Source organism: Stegodyphus dumicola, chromosome 8, assembly GCF_044657685.1.
Source record: "Stegodyphus dumicola isolate Sdum_Otavi_A_Nest chromosome 8, ASM4465768v1".
NCBI lineage: Eukaryota > Metazoa > Arthropoda > Arachnida > Araneae > Eresidae > Stegodyphus > Stegodyphus dumicola.
Genome location: NC_140775.1, coordinates 155,515,780 through 155,534,035, shown reverse-complemented (window position 1 = coordinate 155,534,035; position 18,256 = coordinate 155,515,780). Strand labels below are relative to the sequence as shown.

At 31.6% G+C, this 18,256-nt stretch overlaps 1 protein-coding gene across 1 annotated transcript in view; it reads left to right on the top strand.

Moving 5' to 3' along the window:
- LOC118199705 (uncharacterized) overlaps nt 1-17,499 on the top strand; it is a 149,422-nt gene extending 131,923 nt beyond the window's left edge. Inside the window, exons 9-10 of the mRNA XM_085822621.1 lie at nt 1,629-1,705; nt 9,811-17,499. Coding sequence (XP_085678747.1) covers nt 1,629-1,678 — 50 coding nt within the window. The 3' untranslated portion in view covers nt 1,679-1,705; nt 9,811-17,499. The remainder of the gene's footprint in view (nt 1-1,628; nt 1,706-9,810) is intronic.
- Nucleotides 17,500-18,256: the final 757 nt, after the last annotated feature.

Below are 18,256 nucleotides of genomic sequence, written 5' to 3'. Positions count from 1 at the left end.
TTTCTCACTATAATTTTAATTCAGAAATAAGTATTTTTTAGAAAAACATTCTTTTCCTGATCCAGCATTCACCGCTGCTCCTGCCGCCATTGGTTTTTGGTGACGACACCTAATTGCTCCTTTTTTACCACATGATCCCAACGCTTCCGCAGACATACGGATAGAAGTTGGACTCCATCCATACATCACCCGTCACTGCATATCGACCGGATTGCAGCTGTCAATCAAAGTGAATTCGCTTGCTGATTGGAGAAAGGCATGTGCAGAAGTGGAAATGGGCTTTTAGTAATTTTTCAGCTAAAACATTTGGACAATAATGATAATACAAAAAGGTTGAGTAAAAGATATCCATAAAGTTTACTTATTTTTCATACATTTGAAAGTTTGCTACAGGCATATGAAATAACAATAAGTGTTTAGGAAATTGGATTGGACCAAAAAGTTCTTTATATGTGGAAGTTTGTTATATACCAGGTTCACTATAGTGGGGTTTGACTGCATATCAGTTTTAAGAATTACCCTGATAAAGCTTTTAAGAATTACCCTGATTAAGATCTCTTTTGCAGTTACTCACTGTAAACTTTGCCATTGAGAGATGTAGAAGGATTTGGGTAAACTGGATTGACTGTTGATGTGAAATATCAGGTATATTTTAGAGGAAATATAATAGTATGTTTTATTGTTAGTTACAAACAACAAACAATTTAAGAGTGCTGTGTAAACATTTGGGATAAATAAAATAGTTAGTAAACTTACAGAATGTCTGGATTCATTGTCTGCAATAGACAGTTTTCATAAATGCTTAAATTAGCTAAGAAATTATTTCTAGAGCTCTGGCTGTTTGTGGTATTGGAGAACAGTGTTTTGAATGCTTACTTTAATAATTTTTCATGAATTTTCACTTGTTCATAGAAATTGTTCTCTCCCTACCCCAATAGTGTTAAAAAAAATATACTGAGTTAAAAGTTACATTTATTTTTTTGTGAAGTGCAAAAACTGTTCTAGCTGATCCTGAAGAGAATATGAGTTTGGTAATAAGGTAGGTGCATATTTAGTAAGGAAGCTTTGTAATTATTCCTAAGTATGTATGACTACACTTTTATTAAATATAAATTTTGCTGCAGTTAGCTGTTCAAAGCAGATGGTTTAATGACTTGGTCTGTCAGGTATGTTGTTTGTATTGACTTACTTGGTGATTAATTATACTGCAACAAAATTACTTAAAAGTCTACTTAACCTAAAATCAGTATTTCTTATTTACAACAGAAAAATAAAGATTATTATTATTATTATTATTATTATTATTATTATAAACCTTGTAAATGTAAAACTTAATTTTCTTTTCTTTTTCTATCTGCTTTTTCCCTTTGTCCTTTTCTACCTCTTTCTAGGTGCTTAAGGGAATAACTGTCATATTTCAGTTAGCTTTTATTACTTGGTAATTTGTTATTAATTAATTGGAAAATGCAGATGATAGCTGTCTTTGACATTCTGATTATTTTCAAAAAATTATTTTATGAACTTATTTTTAAAATAGATTTTCCACATTTTTCTACATAAATAATCCTCTTGATTCTAATTTCGTTTTTGTTCTTCAATGTACTCAATTGATTACATTACTTTGGCAGAAGATGTGTATGACTATGGAACCGATTATTATTATGAATCTGAAGACTGAAATTGGATAGCTTTGGCATTTTCTTCTGTAAGTGTATATTATTTTTAAATTTATACTATTTATTTTTAATAAATTTTGAATACGGTTCACATTATTGCTTAAAATGTGTTTTATTTGGAAGGATGAATTTTGTGATTAAAACTTAACTTTACTGATTATAATAATTTTTTCAGTTTTATATATAAATTAGATGGAGTTACTATGCTAAAGTAAAAATATGAATTTACTATGTTAAAGTAAAAGTATATTTCTAAAAGAAGTTTAAATGACAACTTTTCCTCAATCTGCATTCTTTGCAATTGTTGCATCCACAAACTATGACCCCATACAAGACTGGTGCTAGGTATTTTGCTGGCCAGTGTGTTAGCTCTGGTTTGTAAATTATATTGCCCAGTGTATGTCTAAATTCTAAAACTTTTGTCTCTCCTAAATCCATCTGCATGGTGCAGCTGCACAGGTTGCACTGGTGCTAGCACTGGCCCTGACATTACTACACTTCAAAATCTGAAATCTGGTGTCCAATATCCGGAATCATCTAAGATCCGGACCACCAGCTAAAAATAAATAAATAAAAATCCTCTACAAAATCTAAGAATGATGAATGTAATACTAAGCAAACGTAAGCAGGTGTGTCATGAATGCAATTTTTCTTGGAACTGTTTATAAGTAGAAATTGTTTACAATTAAAAAAAAATCATTGCTTGGTTTCTTACAGCATGGTAGGTGCATAACAGAAAAGCCTACAGTGATTCTGGATTAGAAATTTTGCAATTTTAGATTATAAGTTTAAATCTTATAAGATGACATGTATAAATTATGAAATTAAATTTACGAAGTAATAAAGCATTTGTAATTATAAAAAAATCAAAATTTGCAAACTAAAAGGGACTCAATATTTAAATTTTTTTTTAAAATTAAATCCTTTTAAATGTAAGTTATTTAATTTTTCTTTTGTTCCAATGCCTTCTCTTTAATTTTATAGACAAAATTTCTTCTTCAGTTTCAAAGTTGCATTGTACAAGTCCTGTAGTTGCCGTGTCAAGAATTTCCACTAAATTGTCAGTCCGAATCTTTTTATTCTCAGTAGTCTTTCTTCACTTTCAACAATGATATTTTCCAAAGTTAAAAACCATGATTTTGCTGTTCATTAATTAGTTGATTGATGATATGTATTTCTTCACAAAATCAGTAAGTTGGCCAGATTAGCTGTAAATTATGCCAAGCACTTTTTTACATATCTGAAAATTTTTCCTTTTGTGATCTTGCAATGCACGTTATGTCTACACCGCAGATTTTATGGTAAAATATTCCAAAAATTCTTGAATAATCATGCTGCTGTTCAAGGCACGTAGCACAGATTTTAAAAAAGCTTGTTTTATATCTGCATTTCAACAAACCACGTGGATAACCAATGGCTGAATGTTGGATATGCTGTAAAGAAAAGACTTTAAGTGAAATGTGAACCAAACAGTTGTTTATAATCAGGAAAATTTTTGCATCATCCAGTAAACCAACTCAGCCTCGAATACGAAATAATCTTCAAATCAGTGATTTATGAATGTTTTTATCATCCATGCTCTTTTATTTGACATAGAAAATCTTTATTCTTTTTAATGGCCAAAGTTGTGCATTTGGTGTTCTCAACATCAGTTGAGATCTGTTCTGCAAAAGTCATTAAGGTATTTCAGTGCATAAATAGTAAATAACGACCAGTTTCATAAGCGTAATAAATTTGTTTTAGAGCTAATTTAATCAGTTTAATGAATTCATTTGCAAATTTTTCAGCTGCTTAAGTATTAGCTGAAGCTTTTTCACATGAAAATTTTAACTGTTTTAATACCATGGCAATTTTTTAATTTGGTTAACCAACCTGTCAAATATGTGCACTCAGTTTTTTTAGGTCTCATTTTCTTATGAAATATTTTGGCTTGAACCATTAACATTGGACCTGTCAGTGGCAGGCCCTGGCTGCAATGCTGTCTCTTTCATTTAATCATTGCTTAATCATGATTTTATTTTTAGCATAATGAATGATTTTTCTGTTATTCATTGAAATCCTTCTGAAGGTCTACTTTGGCACAATGGAGGGGCAGCAACATCTTCAAGAAGGGAAACAGTGGTGATAGTACTGGTGATAGTCTGTATAATGACTTGGGACCAGATAATTCCAAATTTTATTATTTATTATGCATAAGGTATCAGAATTGACAAAAAATTCAAAAAGTTTCTTTCTCTGTTTTCCCCCCTCCAAATTTATGCTCCTGTCATAAATTCGAGATGGGTGCCTTTATCCATTTTTTGTACCAATTTCGCTTTTTGCTTAATTGACATAGAAACATGCTTTTATTTTGTAGATCCCTTTGCAACTCCTGAATTAAAAACTGCTGTCAACATAATAAAAAAATTTTATTTTGATAAGATAGCTATAATAATACTAATTAGCTGGAAAAAAATAACCTAAATCAAATTATAAAGGAGCAGTGCACTTTGCTAAGTTAGCTGAATTTAAATCTCTTGGAATCTAATTCTCTGTCCCTTCCATGCTGCTCTGCCAACAGAAAAAAAAAACCAGTGTGAACAACATCCCACTCCATAGAAGTAGGCTACACTTATTGTTTAGGCCAGATCCCCTCGCACACAACAACCACTCAAAGGCCAAAAGTATTGTGGCTAACTTCAATACAATTTCAATCTGTATATTGTTATTGGCAGCAGTGCGATTCCCTAGCCAGCTGGTGCTTGAAGGTGACTTTAGGAAGTCAGAGCTATTCAGAAGAAAAATTTCTTTTACAGCATACTTTCTTTTTCTTGAGTGTTATATTTCCCATTCCCTGATTTTGTAAAGTGAAAAAATTTCTAAAAAAAATGCTGGAGGTCCGGAGGTCTGGATTTTGGCACAGTATATATCATTTGGTATTATGAGTAATTTCTTTCAGTTTCAATCAATCTTGCTTGTATTACCTATGCATGTGAGGTATATGCTAGTTAGATTTTAATATAAAGCCATAATTCAAATGTCTGCTCTGCCATATAAATTATACTTTCTTAGCCAAACTCAGCTGTAATGACGTTTGAAATAACAAACATTAGTAGGCATCATAATCTTTGTTCGAGGAATCAATCAAATGAAGGTAGCTGTTAATTAGGAAAATCAATTTTGCTGTTGATCAAAACTAACTGTCATAATTTCATTGTAGACCATGAAAAGTATCATCAGAAATATGGGACTGAATATTGCTGCTGGTGGAATAAGTGCATTTTTCACCATGTTCATTGTTTATTGCATAACTTTACTTTTCTGTAGAGATTGATGTGAACATATGCATGTATCATTAAGGGTTGGTTACATTTTAGGCATTATATTTTATGCTTAAAAATGCTTTGTTTGTGCTGCATAGATTTCATGGAATAATTTACACAAGCAGCCATTTGAACTCACCAAACTGACTAAATAGAGTGTAGCTTATGACTGGCTGTTATTGCATTCTTGAAAGCCATTTCAGTTTCTTTGGATTTAGGCATATGCAGTTGAGATGTCGGATATCAATTTTTTTTTTTTTTAAGTGATTCTTCTATTTTAAATTTCAGGTCGTTTGAGATTAACAGTCTCCTCCAGGATGCTCAGTGGTATCATGGTTGTCTTTTAAGTTGACAGAAAAAAATCTTATAATAAATTAAAGGTTCTTGAACCTATTCAGTTGTTCGGAAAGTAATTCCTTTTTCTTTTTATGAAAATGAAAGAAGATTTTTCGTATATTGAATAAATATTTTATTGAATTATATATTGTTCATTCTGGTCCAGTACCTTTTGCCATCTTTCTGGCAGTAACATGATTCTATACTCATAAATTTTTTCCTTTGCTGGCTAAAAACGGATCAACTGATTTTTGATCTCATTTGAAGTAAAAGGTTTTACTGCCTAAAAAAAAAACATTGTAGAGACCGGGACAAATAATAATCAGAAGGTGCCAGATCTGGAAAATATGGTGGTAGTATATCCCTTTCAATCTGCAAAAGCTTTAGGGGAGGTACCAAACTTGGATGAGGCTTAGTATTATCTTGGTGGAATACTATACTTTTTCTGTTGATCAGTTCTGACCGCTTTTGTTTAAGTATTTCATTCAATTTGTCCAGCTGATGACAGTATGCTTCAGAATTGATCATTGTGGTATCTGATAGAAGTTAAAAGAAAAAGGATTCCTTTGTGAAATCCCACAAAACGGGTATCATCATCATTTTGATGAATATCAGTTTTCAAAGTGCTTCAAAAGCCGGTTCATCTCTTTTACTCCATGATCTCTTGTGTTTAAGATTGTTGTAGACAACACATTTCTTGATCCCGGTGACTTTGCATTTCAAAAATGGGTCATTTTCTTGACATTTGAGAAGCAAATCACAAATGTCAATGCAATGGCACAAATTTCTTTCCATAAAAATATGAGGAATTCATTTGTTGAGCTTTGAGATTAAACATAGGCATTTGAAATGATCATGAATAGTCGAATTCGATAAATTGAATCTCTCAGCAATCTCGCAAATCGTTATTCGCCAGTTTGCATAAATTAATGCCTTTATTGTGTCTTCATGAGCTTCAACTGGCCTTCCAGAACATGTTGCATTTTCGAGATCAAAATTTCCATATCGAAATTTAGCAAACATGTTTTGGCACTGGCATTCTGTCAGTATATCTTCTCCATACACATCAGGTAATTTTTTTTCTTGCTTGAACAGTATTTTTAACTTCTATAGTAAAAAAGTAAAATATGCCGAAAATGCATCTTTTCACTTTCCATATTTGAAAAGGCACCAACTAAAAACTTATGTAGAATCAACTGAACTTTTTCACAAGCAAGCCTTGCTATGTTAGATGTCAAAATATGTAATGATTATGCAGCTTAAGTGTGAAGTTTCAGTGAAAAGTACACTTAAGCCCTCTTTTGGAAATAAACGAAATTATTTTCCAAACAACTCAATATTTCCCTGACCTATGATCACCTTATTCATTGGGTTTGTTAAAAACTCCTGAAGGAAAAAAAAAAAAAAAAAAAAAAAAAAAACTGATTATATCATGATCGTTAGTGGCGAGAAATTAACCTTTCTTTTCATTTTACTAATCAGACCAGATGGAGAAAAAGCATAATCAAGCAGCTTACTGTGTAGAAAGTATTTGCTTAACATGTGCAAACACCATTATACAAGTTCATAAATTTGAACAATTTTGATTGAGAAGTCAAAATAAGCAAAACTGTAACTAAATTATAGAGAGCTTTGTTTACATTACAAGTTTCAAGGAAAGAATACAGGAAAAAGCTGAAAAAAGATAAAATATCTATCATTGACAGAAAAAGTTCTGTACAGTCAAAAGTCGTTAATTCGGACACCCATAATCCAGAATGATCTATAATCCGGACCTCAGAGCTAAAATCTTTCTGCGCATGTGCCACGTTGACGCATGCGCATAGGCGTTTTACGCGTGCGCGCAAGACATTTACGACTGCGCATATGTGTCTGCGCAAGCGCAAAATACGTTTTCGCGTGCGCGTTTAATGTAAAACGGAAGGTATAAGCTAAAATTATCTAATTATCTATTTCAGTTAATGTTGATGATTGCGTTGTTCCTTAATCTTCGAATTGGATCCGGCTTATTATTTTTTGCAGACTGTAAGAGCAATTTTATAAAAGTAAGCTTGAACTTTCGATTATGTCAAATAGAATTTCCGATGCTGAAGCTCCCAAAGGATCTAGAAAACGAAAGTATGCTTCGATGTCCATCAAACAAAAAACGAATTGCTATAAAAAATGGATAAAGGCATATCTTATCAATTTCACTCTGCTATGCGCGCGCGGGGGGGGGGGGGGCGTCGCGGCGCCGGCAATGAACTGGAAGTTGATCTGTCAGCACTATCGTTATCTTTAGGGCAGATGTTTTTATTTTATTCGGCTTATAATTCCTTACTAAATGTAGTATTTAATCTCGATGTACTCCGTCTTTGATATGATTTAAATCAAATTCCTCGTCATTATAAATATCACGAATACAAATAAAATAGTTTTCTGGTTGCAATTTTCTAATTTCGGCTATGCGTAAGGTATGCTTTACGCATGCACGCGTTGAAAGAAATGTTTAATAAAATAAACATTAAGCTTCTTTTTTTGTAAATTTCGATACCCTTTAGATCATAATTCTCATTATTTTATAAATTACGGTTTGATATTTTTAATTTTATAATTTCTGCATGCCATCTTACCAGATTTAAACTGATGATCTATAATCCGGAATCGCCGAAGTTCCGACGAGTCCGGATTAAAGACTTTTGACTGTACTCACTTTATTTAAAATCTATCTAGAAGAAAAATGTTCTTCTAGTAGCCTAGTCAATGCAATCCTGATCCACTTGTGTTGAAGCCAGCTGCAGGGGTGAAAGCCCCCGCACACTCTTACGAGACTTAAAATGCTGCAACTCAAATCTCTCCATTCTGACTCTGCTCCAAAATCTGAATCAACAGCCAGCGCTCGCCTCTCAAAGGGGGAGCCCCGCCACTGCTTTTTGCTTCTCCTTTTCCTTTTTCTCAAAATCAGAATAAAGACTCCAGACTAACTTCTTACAATGTGCAGCCTCCGAGGTAAACTCTTCTCTCTGCCCCCAAAAATTTCATAAGCTTACAAAAAAAAAAAAAAAAAAAAAAAAAAAAAAAAAAAAAAAATCACAAATTTAAATCTCACCGGTTCTAAAATTTTACTTTATCTTTAACTGAAAAAAATACACGCCTTTTTTTTTTTTTTTTTACATTACATTTTTCAAGAAACTACCAGCTAAATAAATCTTTAACAATTTAAGAATACTCTTTTTACCAGATTAAAAATATACATGAGTACAAATAAAAATACTAGAATAATAACTTAAAACAAACATTAATATAATTAAAATTCACGGCATAACACTATGAGTATATTAGATACTGAACCGAAAGACAGGTTAAGAAACAAAAAAGGCCATATCTGAATCTGTAACACCACAATAAATGCCTATAAACAAGAATATGTAGTATTTTGAAGTTTTAAGTGCTGTGCAATCTCATTGGAATGTCCGTTAAGAACATGTGAATTTTTATTGCTATATTGGACAAAACATACATTGAATGAACTGGTGATCAGTGAAAGCAGATTATTTAGAAGTGTTATTTGAGGTTTAGCTGATTTCTGGGGAACTCTAACAAAATTCTTCTGTGCTTAAGATGTATCACTTTTTTCTTTAATTCTATAATCAGTTGGTCTCTTTTTACCATCTTTTTCTGCTTTGTTTTCAGACTTTTTGTTAAAATTCTTATCAAACTTCCCTATTTATAATTTAATTATCATTCCATGTGCGTACTCTTTGGCATAGGAAAGGTGAAGCTATGTATTACAGCTCTTTGTTTCTTGGCGTTTAGTCATACCTTTTGGGTGGGGGTGGTGATGTTCAACTGCTTTAAGGCTCACCAGCGGCGGAGCGGTAATGTCGCTGAACACTGGTAGTTTGGTCCGAGGTTCGAATCCTGCGAACGGGCTGGCTGCATGGGTGTTTTCCCCATGTGTAACGTGTATACGAGCCAGTTTCCCTTAGAAAGTCCTCCACGAAGGCATCCCTCCCTTAAGGCAGATAGCCCTTGAGTGCTTTGCCATAATTTCATAAAACCAAACCAAACCAAACCAAACCAATCAACTGCTTTAATGCTTCTTTTCTGCTTTTTAAACATGATGTAACAGTACCAACTCTGTATATCTTGCAACCTCCTTCCCACAATACAAGTGAAAATTGATTTTTCTCAATTTGAAGCATGATTTATTTCATCAAGTGCTATTTGATTAGTTCTCAAAATAAAAATGTGATGACGAATATAATTTATAATTTTAAAATATAACAGCTGAATCAAGTTAAGTAATTCTCTTTCAGACTGCAGATATTTTTGCTATTCATGCTGAATTTTACCAAACTTGCAAAGTGTATGAAAACTACAAAAAATGTCAGTAGTTTGAAAACTACTGTACAGGATCATTTTTGAGATATTTGGTTTAATATATTATAGTCTGCTTTACTTATTGTAATTTAAAAGTAAAATTAAATTACATTCAAATATTCTTCTAATTTCAGATCATCTGGTAAGAAGAAAAAAAGAAAAATGAAAGAAACTGTGCATTTGAGTTTACTTTTTTACATTTATTATAATCTTTATCAGTTATTTTCTGTTAATGGGATGATGCCACTTAATGCTAAACATAAATATTGGCATGTAATCTAACTGGATGCATTCAGCCCTTACAATATATAAAGCTCCATGAAGAGAATAACTATTTTGCATATGATGCTTAATGTGCACAATGCCAAATTGTACAATTCTCTAAATTTTTTTAAAGCAAAAACAAACCACTGTGCACATGGGGCAAAGAAACTGTTGTTCCACATACACAATGATCTGTTTTCACTGTAAGAAATATCAGATAATTGTATTTTGCATTGGGCACAAAATCAAAGAAAATTGATTATCTGCTCTTCATCATAAAAACAACTGAAAATTTAGGACCGTAGATTACTGTATTGATGTGCATTGCCTGACTGATATTCATTGATATCTCTTGTTCGCAACAATGCTATTGCTCACGTGATGCAAACAGGCTAGCATATTTGGCAATTTGTTTCCCATTAAAGAAAAACACCCCTTTTTTTAAATTTATAAGTTAGCTCAATATTTTTCTTCAAAGGATTTTCCCTATCCTTCCCATTATTTTCCTTTTGAGTCTTGTTAATTTATTTCCATCTTTTGCTGATCATGATAACCTAATTTTTCTTGATATATGAATATGCACTTATTCTGTATTCAATAATATTATACACTGTTATTTTGTATAATCCTTTTCAAATATCTGGCATCAGAGTGTTGAAAAATTAAACATTAAATTTTTGTTAAAATTAGTTTTTATTGCTTTTTTGTCTTTAAATATTAGTTGAGAGGGGATGCTAGAATCCACTTTGTTCTTGTATCTTGAAAGTCATTAGATGCACCCATCTAATTTTGCATGGTATGAAAGTATGTTTTAAAATTATATTTTCTGATTAGATAGATTTAAGTACTTTGTTTCTTATGAGTCTGCGTTCATTCGATGCTGACATCTTTATTATTGTAAACAGTGTCTTCTTTTATGCAACATTTTTTGTTTTAGAATATTTTTAGTTAAAAATGTTTTAGATTTGATAAATTTTTGGTATGCTTTTAAGGTTTTTTTCAGTTGTGGGGTGTGGTGTGTTTTTGTGAATAATATCTTTAATGGATAATTAAAGTGAATATTGACTACTTACTGTTTTGTGTACTAAATGTATAACTCATTCACTTTGGTGTGTTTTATTAAACTACTTTTCAAAATATGTCAAATGATTTTCAATGGCGTTTTGATAAAGATATCCAGTTTTTGAGGATATGGTTGAAATTTTTATAGTGTTGTATTAGTTTACTTAAAATAATGTACTTATTTTATTCACAACCAAGATACATTCAAATATAAAATTGTGAAACTGATGCTATGAATCTAATGCAGATGTTATTGTCAAATGTTGTTTTTATGGATAATTTTGATGAATATTGACTACTTACAGTTTTGTATGCTTAAATTTATTACAACTTGGTGAGTGGCGAGTTTTTCTAAACCATTTTTCAAAACGCTGAAGTGAATTTCAGTAGCTTTATAAAGCCACTGAAATTCATTCATACTTGTTCAGTTTTTGAGGATATGGTTGTATTTTTTATAGTGCTGTATTAATTAAGTTAAAATAATGTACTTATTTTATTTACAACCAAGATGTGTTCAGATGTAAAATCATGAAACTGATTCTATGAATCTCATGCAGATATTATTTTCAAGTATGTAGAAACATCAAATATGTGTTCTGTAAGCTTTAAATAACTTCATCAATAGCACAATTTTTATAAAAATAGTTTATTGTAGTTATTTTCATTTTAAAAAGATTAATTTACAGCTAATTTCACTTGTAAGTTTGTGGATTTCCCATTATTCCACGCATTGGCTTTTTTAATCTCTAGTATGTTGATCAAAAAGAAACAAGGTGATGTCAACCATGTAGGCAATTGATTGACTAAGACATTATTTAACTTTAATAAACATTATTTTAATCCCATCTTCATTTTTTCAAAGTACCACCCTTCTGCATTCAGAAAACATTTCAAACATTATACAAACACTGAATATTTTGAGTGTTTGCATAATAATTGGAATGTTGCCTGAATGTCTACTGATAGAAATACATCTTTTTATTTACTGCATTTTAGCAACAGTGTCATTTATGGAATCAAAACAGTTACTCTTCAGTATCGATTTCAAGTGAGGAAGTAGAATGTCATGAGAGGGCCAAATCTGGTAATTAAAAAGAACAAAGGACTATTGTGAACTTCATTTTGCCTAAACCTTAATGCATTTTCAGTGTGCTGTGACGTACATAACCTTGTTACCTTTACGGGGGGGGGGGGGTGAAGTGTTTACCTTTTTTCTGTTGAAGTTATCTGCAATAATTATTCTCTCTTACCAACCTCAACGCATTACTATATAATTACATACTCTATGAGAAGAAGAAAGGAAATTTAGTATTCTGCCTTTTCAAATAAAAACATTATTGACATTGTTGCATTCCCAGTTGTTCTTGGATTCAGTGGTGTAGGAGCATTTGGAATCCTTTGCTGGGAGCGTGCTGCTTCAGTTCAGAGTATTAACCATTTGTGAAGTGTTTACCTTTTTTCTGTTGAAGTTATCTGCAATAATTATTCTCTCTTACCAACCTCAACGCATTACTATATAATTACATACTCTATGAGAAGAAGAAAGGAAATTTAGTATTCTGCCTTTTCAAATAAAAACATTATTGACATTGTTGCATTCCCAGTTGTTCTTGGATTCAGTGGTGTAGGAGCATTTGGAATCCTTTGCTGGGAGCGTGCTGCTTCAGTTCAGAGTATTAACCATTTGTTGATTATAAGATACCATTTATTATAGTGTTTTATTAATATATTAATTTATGCATAACCAACCGGAAAGATACTGATCAGTCTAAGAAAATTAGTAAAGGAAGTAATGCACATGCATCTAAAAAGTGATTTTATTATAAAATTGTATTAACTGATAAGAAAAGGCCTGTTTATGAGTAGAAATAATGTTTACCATATCAATAACAATCTGGTTCTTTAGACTTTGTAATATCTTCATCCTAATGAATTTTAGTATTTATTTTAATTCAAAGTATAATTCTTTGTAGCCAGTGAAAGAGCATATTATGGAGCATTTTTACTTCCTTGTATGAAGTAAAGGAAATACTGTAAATGCAAAAAATTTTGGGTATCGTATCTCGGTGGAAATATCCAATTTCAGTGTTCCCAAATGTATTTGGATTTTTTTTTTTTTTTTTTTTTTTTTTTAAATACTTGATAGCTGATAGCTATATGTGTGCATAGAGTAAAGGACTCTTTCCCCCCCCCCAAAAAAAACTGATGAATTAAAAAGTTTTTTTTTTTTTTTTTTTTTTTTTTTTCCTTGAGGTCAGTACATACATATGCATGTATCTTGCATAACTCAAAAACGATTAGCCATAGAATGTTGAAATTTTTTGTATGGGGCTGTTATAACATGAAGTTATATCTATTTCCTTTTTTTATTGCAACTGATATCATCAAGCATGTGTGTATATATATATATATATATATGAATTTAATAAATACAATATTATAATCTCATTCATACAAACTAAAGTAAATATATATATATTTACTTATACATACACCTAACGTCTTACCCAGCTTAAAAGTCCTTACCTAGCCTTTTATTTTTGCACTTGTTGGTCATTGTTGCATACTTTCAATGACAGAAGTGTTTAATGACTTTTAAATGACAAATGTATTCACGTTTTGGTAGTGTGAAATTTAAAATATATATATATATATATATATATATATTTGACTAATAATGAAATCTATCTATACGTATGATAACAGTTTAAATATGTAGCTAGTCAGATAAATATCGGTATTTAATATGAGTATATTGTTGTTCTAAAAAGAATATTTAATAGGCCATACTAGGAATCGTGGTGGCCACATCAGATGTTTTTAATCAATAAAAGGCATACAAACAAATCATTGTGTACCATATTGCAGAGTGAAGAAAAGAGGGTTGAAAGAAAATTATTGATTTTAAAGCACGTCTGTTTTAGAGGCATTTCTGTGAGGGGCTATGTCTGATTAATAAAGAAATCTCTTCTTCAGGTAACAGAAGTTTGGACAGATCTTATTAAAAGATATCTAGGGAACATTTCAGTCATGCTGCAAATACTGAGGTGAAGGCACAAATGAGAATACAGTATGGAAAAAAATTTGATGAGGGCTTGTAGACTTGGTTTCAAGACTTGTTGACCTGGTTTAGCTAAGTTTCCAAAATTTAATTGGTCTTATCTAGTTTCTTTTTGATCAGCCTAGTATCTGTTATTTGGAGCTATTGTCTTCTTTATTGCAAAATTGTGTTGAGTAATAATTAGAAATGTGTCCATGAAATGCAGTGTAGTTTGTATTTTATGTAGTTAGTATTTAAGTATAAAAATATGTGGATGTATTGGTGTTTGGAAGTTTTTGTGTGATCACATGGCAGAATTTTTTCAATTCAAGTAGCATAACTGTTTTACAATCTTTTATCATTAAGGGAAGCAGATGCACACACAGCTATAAAACTCATAAATGTATTTAGAAAGGGATATCATAATCATTCTGAAATATCTGCCTAATACATTTGTAAGGAATATGTTAAGTTTTTAATTATACTTATAAATGTGTTATTTTGGGTATTCTGTAGACCTCACGTGACAATGTATAAATGTGAGGTATTGGTCTCTATTTGGTATTATAAGGGTTGATGTTACATTTTTTAAAGAAAAGCATAATACATTTTTTCAGCAGAATATTAGAAATATAGTCAAAAGTCGTTAATCCGTACTCGTCGGGACTTCGGTGATTCCGGATTATCGATTTTTCCGGGTTATAGATCATCAGTTTAAATATGGTAAGATGGCATGCAGAAATTACAAAATTAAAAATATGAAACTGTAATTTATGAAATAAAGAACAATTATGATCTAAAGGATATCAAAATTTACAAAAAGAAAAAGCTTAGTATTTATTTGTTTACTTTATTAAACATTTCTTTCAATTAAGTTGTTTAAGTTGCTTCATTTCATGTGATAATACTTTCTCTTTAATTCTATTAAACAGACATAATTTCTTGTTTAGTTACAAAGTTCCGCTGTTCAAGTCCGTTGTGTCGAGAATACCGACTAATTTGTCAATCAAAATTTTTTTGTTTTCAATAACCTCTCTGTCACTTTCTTCACTATCGGAAGCGAATTATAATGATGAGGAACTTGATTTAAATCATATCAAAGATGGAGTACATCGAGATGAAATATTACATTTAGTAAGGAATTATAAGCCAAATAAAATAAAAACATCTGCCCTGAAGATAAGGATAGTGCTGACAGATCAACTTCCAATTCATTGTGCGCCTCTAACAGTCTGCAAAAAATAATAAGGCGGATTCAATTCGAAGATTAAGGAACAATGCAATCTGCAACATTAACTGAATTAGATAATTTTAGCTTAGCTTATACTGTCCGTTATACATTAAACGCACATGCGTAAACATATTATGTGCATGCGCACACGCATATGCACAGCCGTAAAGGTCTTACGCGCACGCTTAAACGCCTATGTGCATGTGCAGAAAGTTTGTAGCTTTGAGGTCCGGATTATAGATCATTCTGGATTATGGGTGTCCGAATTAACGACTTTTGACTGTATTATTCTTTGATCCCCCCCCCCAAGTTTTGGATTTGTGAAATCTGTAAGTATTTAATTCGTTCTTTTTTTAATTTTGGCAGATTTGATGTAAACATATCTGGTATGTGGTTTTTTTTAACATTGATGGATTTCACTTTACATTTTTGCATGTCCAAGCAACTTTGTTATCACTTGAAAAATAAAGAATAAAATTTGCATAAGAGTGTGCTTGATCACAACATATTTTTTGCCTATCATAGTTGCCAAATATTTCCAGTGAAACTGGAAGACTCCATGTTTTTGTCACATATCCTAGTCTTCTGGTGGATCACTGAATCTCCCAGTGTTTAAGTTTTATTTAACCTTTACTAAAGAAAGTGTTTCCTAATAGAAAACTGATTTTGTTGAATTAATGAAACATGCAAATTCCATTCCCCCACTTCTGATATTCAGCATAATTTATTAAATTTTATTTGATTTGAATTGACTTATTCTATTGCAGACATTTGCAGAACATTTTATGATGATTTAACCAGTGTTCAATAAATTAATGTTTGCATTTAATTTTGTTTCACATCAATAAATGGAACAGTACTAAATTCATATATACAGTAGTACATTTATTATTAATTTTACTTTCCTCATATTTAAAAGTACTTTGAAAAATAAAAGGTTCTCTTCTTTCCTCAGGATTTTCTCGGTATAAAAGCGGAAGAAAATTACAAGATAAGCTAAGTCAAAGATCATAAAATTTAGAATTTCCAATTAAAATACCGTAATTTCCGGAAGAAAGGCCGCATCAGCGTAAACGCCGCACTCGAGAAAAATGGCGGGAAAAAAATTAAAATTACACAGAAACGCCGCATCAGCGTAAACGCCGCAATAGATTAAATTGCGCGTGACATCGTCGTGGGCCGTATAGATGCAAAAACTCAACCTAAGCCCTGATATATGACATACCAGTTAAGAAAAATGCATGAAATGAAACCATAACTCAAAAATAAATTAAAGGTAAGAAATGTATAGCTTCTGTGCCGTTTAGAGACATTTTCAAAAATTTTCCGCTCCCTAATTAAAAACTATCCAAAGTACTTGTACTCAAACTGATGGGATCTGTATTTGGCAGAATGCCAAGAAAAATCCATTCATGCTGAAGGGGAAATACGTCAGAGCTCGTTATTTCGAGGCAGGTGGAGTCGTGTCCGCCTTTGAAAAAAATTGCAGAAAAGGCAGGGGTGGGGAGAGGATGGGTCCTGGAAGATTCATCGAATGGCACAGGAGAGAGACTATTCAAACTGATGAGAATGTTGATTTGAAAGGGGGAAGAATGTTATTGTTCTGAGATCTCGTTTAGGGTGAATGAGGCATGTAGGTCCGTTCAAGGGAAAGAATGTAAACAAAATAACGTTCGCAAAAAGCAACTGAGTGGTCTTTTGTGTGGGAACAGCACCAGTCTATGCACAATGACAAGGCCATCCAAACTATGTACAATGACCATCATAGGAAATATTTTATTTTTAGTGCACCTAAACGCCGCATTGGTAGAAACGCCGCACCCGCTGAAAATTTAAGTTTTAAACACGTAAACGCCGCGGCGTTTCTTCCGGAAATTACGGTAGTTATTCATTTTACATCAAAATTGCATTATAAATAGTTAAGTAACCTAAATCATGCACTGTAAAGCGTATTTTAAATCAGTTTGGAATTCTTTCGAAATGGCGTGGCCATTCAGTTTGAGAACCTGGTTTTTCAGATTTCCAGCTTGGCAGCTATGCCTCACCACCTTTTTTTTAATTCTCTTTTTGGTGGTGGGAGAGTAGGCTAATATTTGCTTATAATGTGTTTGTTTGCATTTGTTTCTTCTCATATATGTTTAAGAAAAGTGTTAATGGCTTAATGTTTCAGTATTTGCTTGTAAGGTAACTATGTAAATGTGGGAAATAAAAGTTTTTATGTCTGTTTGTTTTGTTTTCTGAGTGATAAAAGTTGGGAAAGTTCTAATGTTTTAGACAGAATTTTAGAATGTTTTAATTAGTTCACTCGTGTTTGTTTTGATGGTCAAAAGTTTTAAATTAATTTTACAAATATCTCCTGACAAATTATTGAGCTTAAATTTTGTGCATTTGCTGTTTGTGGACGGACAATGTGGTGAAGCAATTTCTTTGCATCCATTTGAGAATTTTTAAAATGTAGTGTTGAAATGATTTTTATCACACTATTTGCTTCGGTTTCGAAGTTACACAATGGCTGACATTTGTTTTCAGATATTGGAGTTTCACTTTTATTTGCAAATCTTGGTTACTAAATATTAGTGAGATAACTTTTATTTTTCTTTTATATATATTATTAATTTATTAATAATCTTTTTTATTTTAAAAAAGTCATTCAAAACATTTTAGATTTAAAAAAATGATTTGCTCTAAACGTTCTGGGGCAGGAAACCTCTCATAAATATTTAAACACTTTAAACAAATGGTTTATATTTAATAAAAGCATGAAAATAATGGGGCATTTAATATTTCATTGTATATTCTTTGATTAAAATTACACTTTTTGTGTGCTTTGTCAAGGATTTAACTAATTTCTTTGTGTAAAAATCAGGGTTGCCACGCTACCTGGAAAATCGGAAAAAGTCAGGGAATTTAAGTGTTTTAGTCAAAATCTGGAAAAGTCGGGGAATTTCGTACAACGATCCCGCCAAAAAAGGCGAGTTTTGCG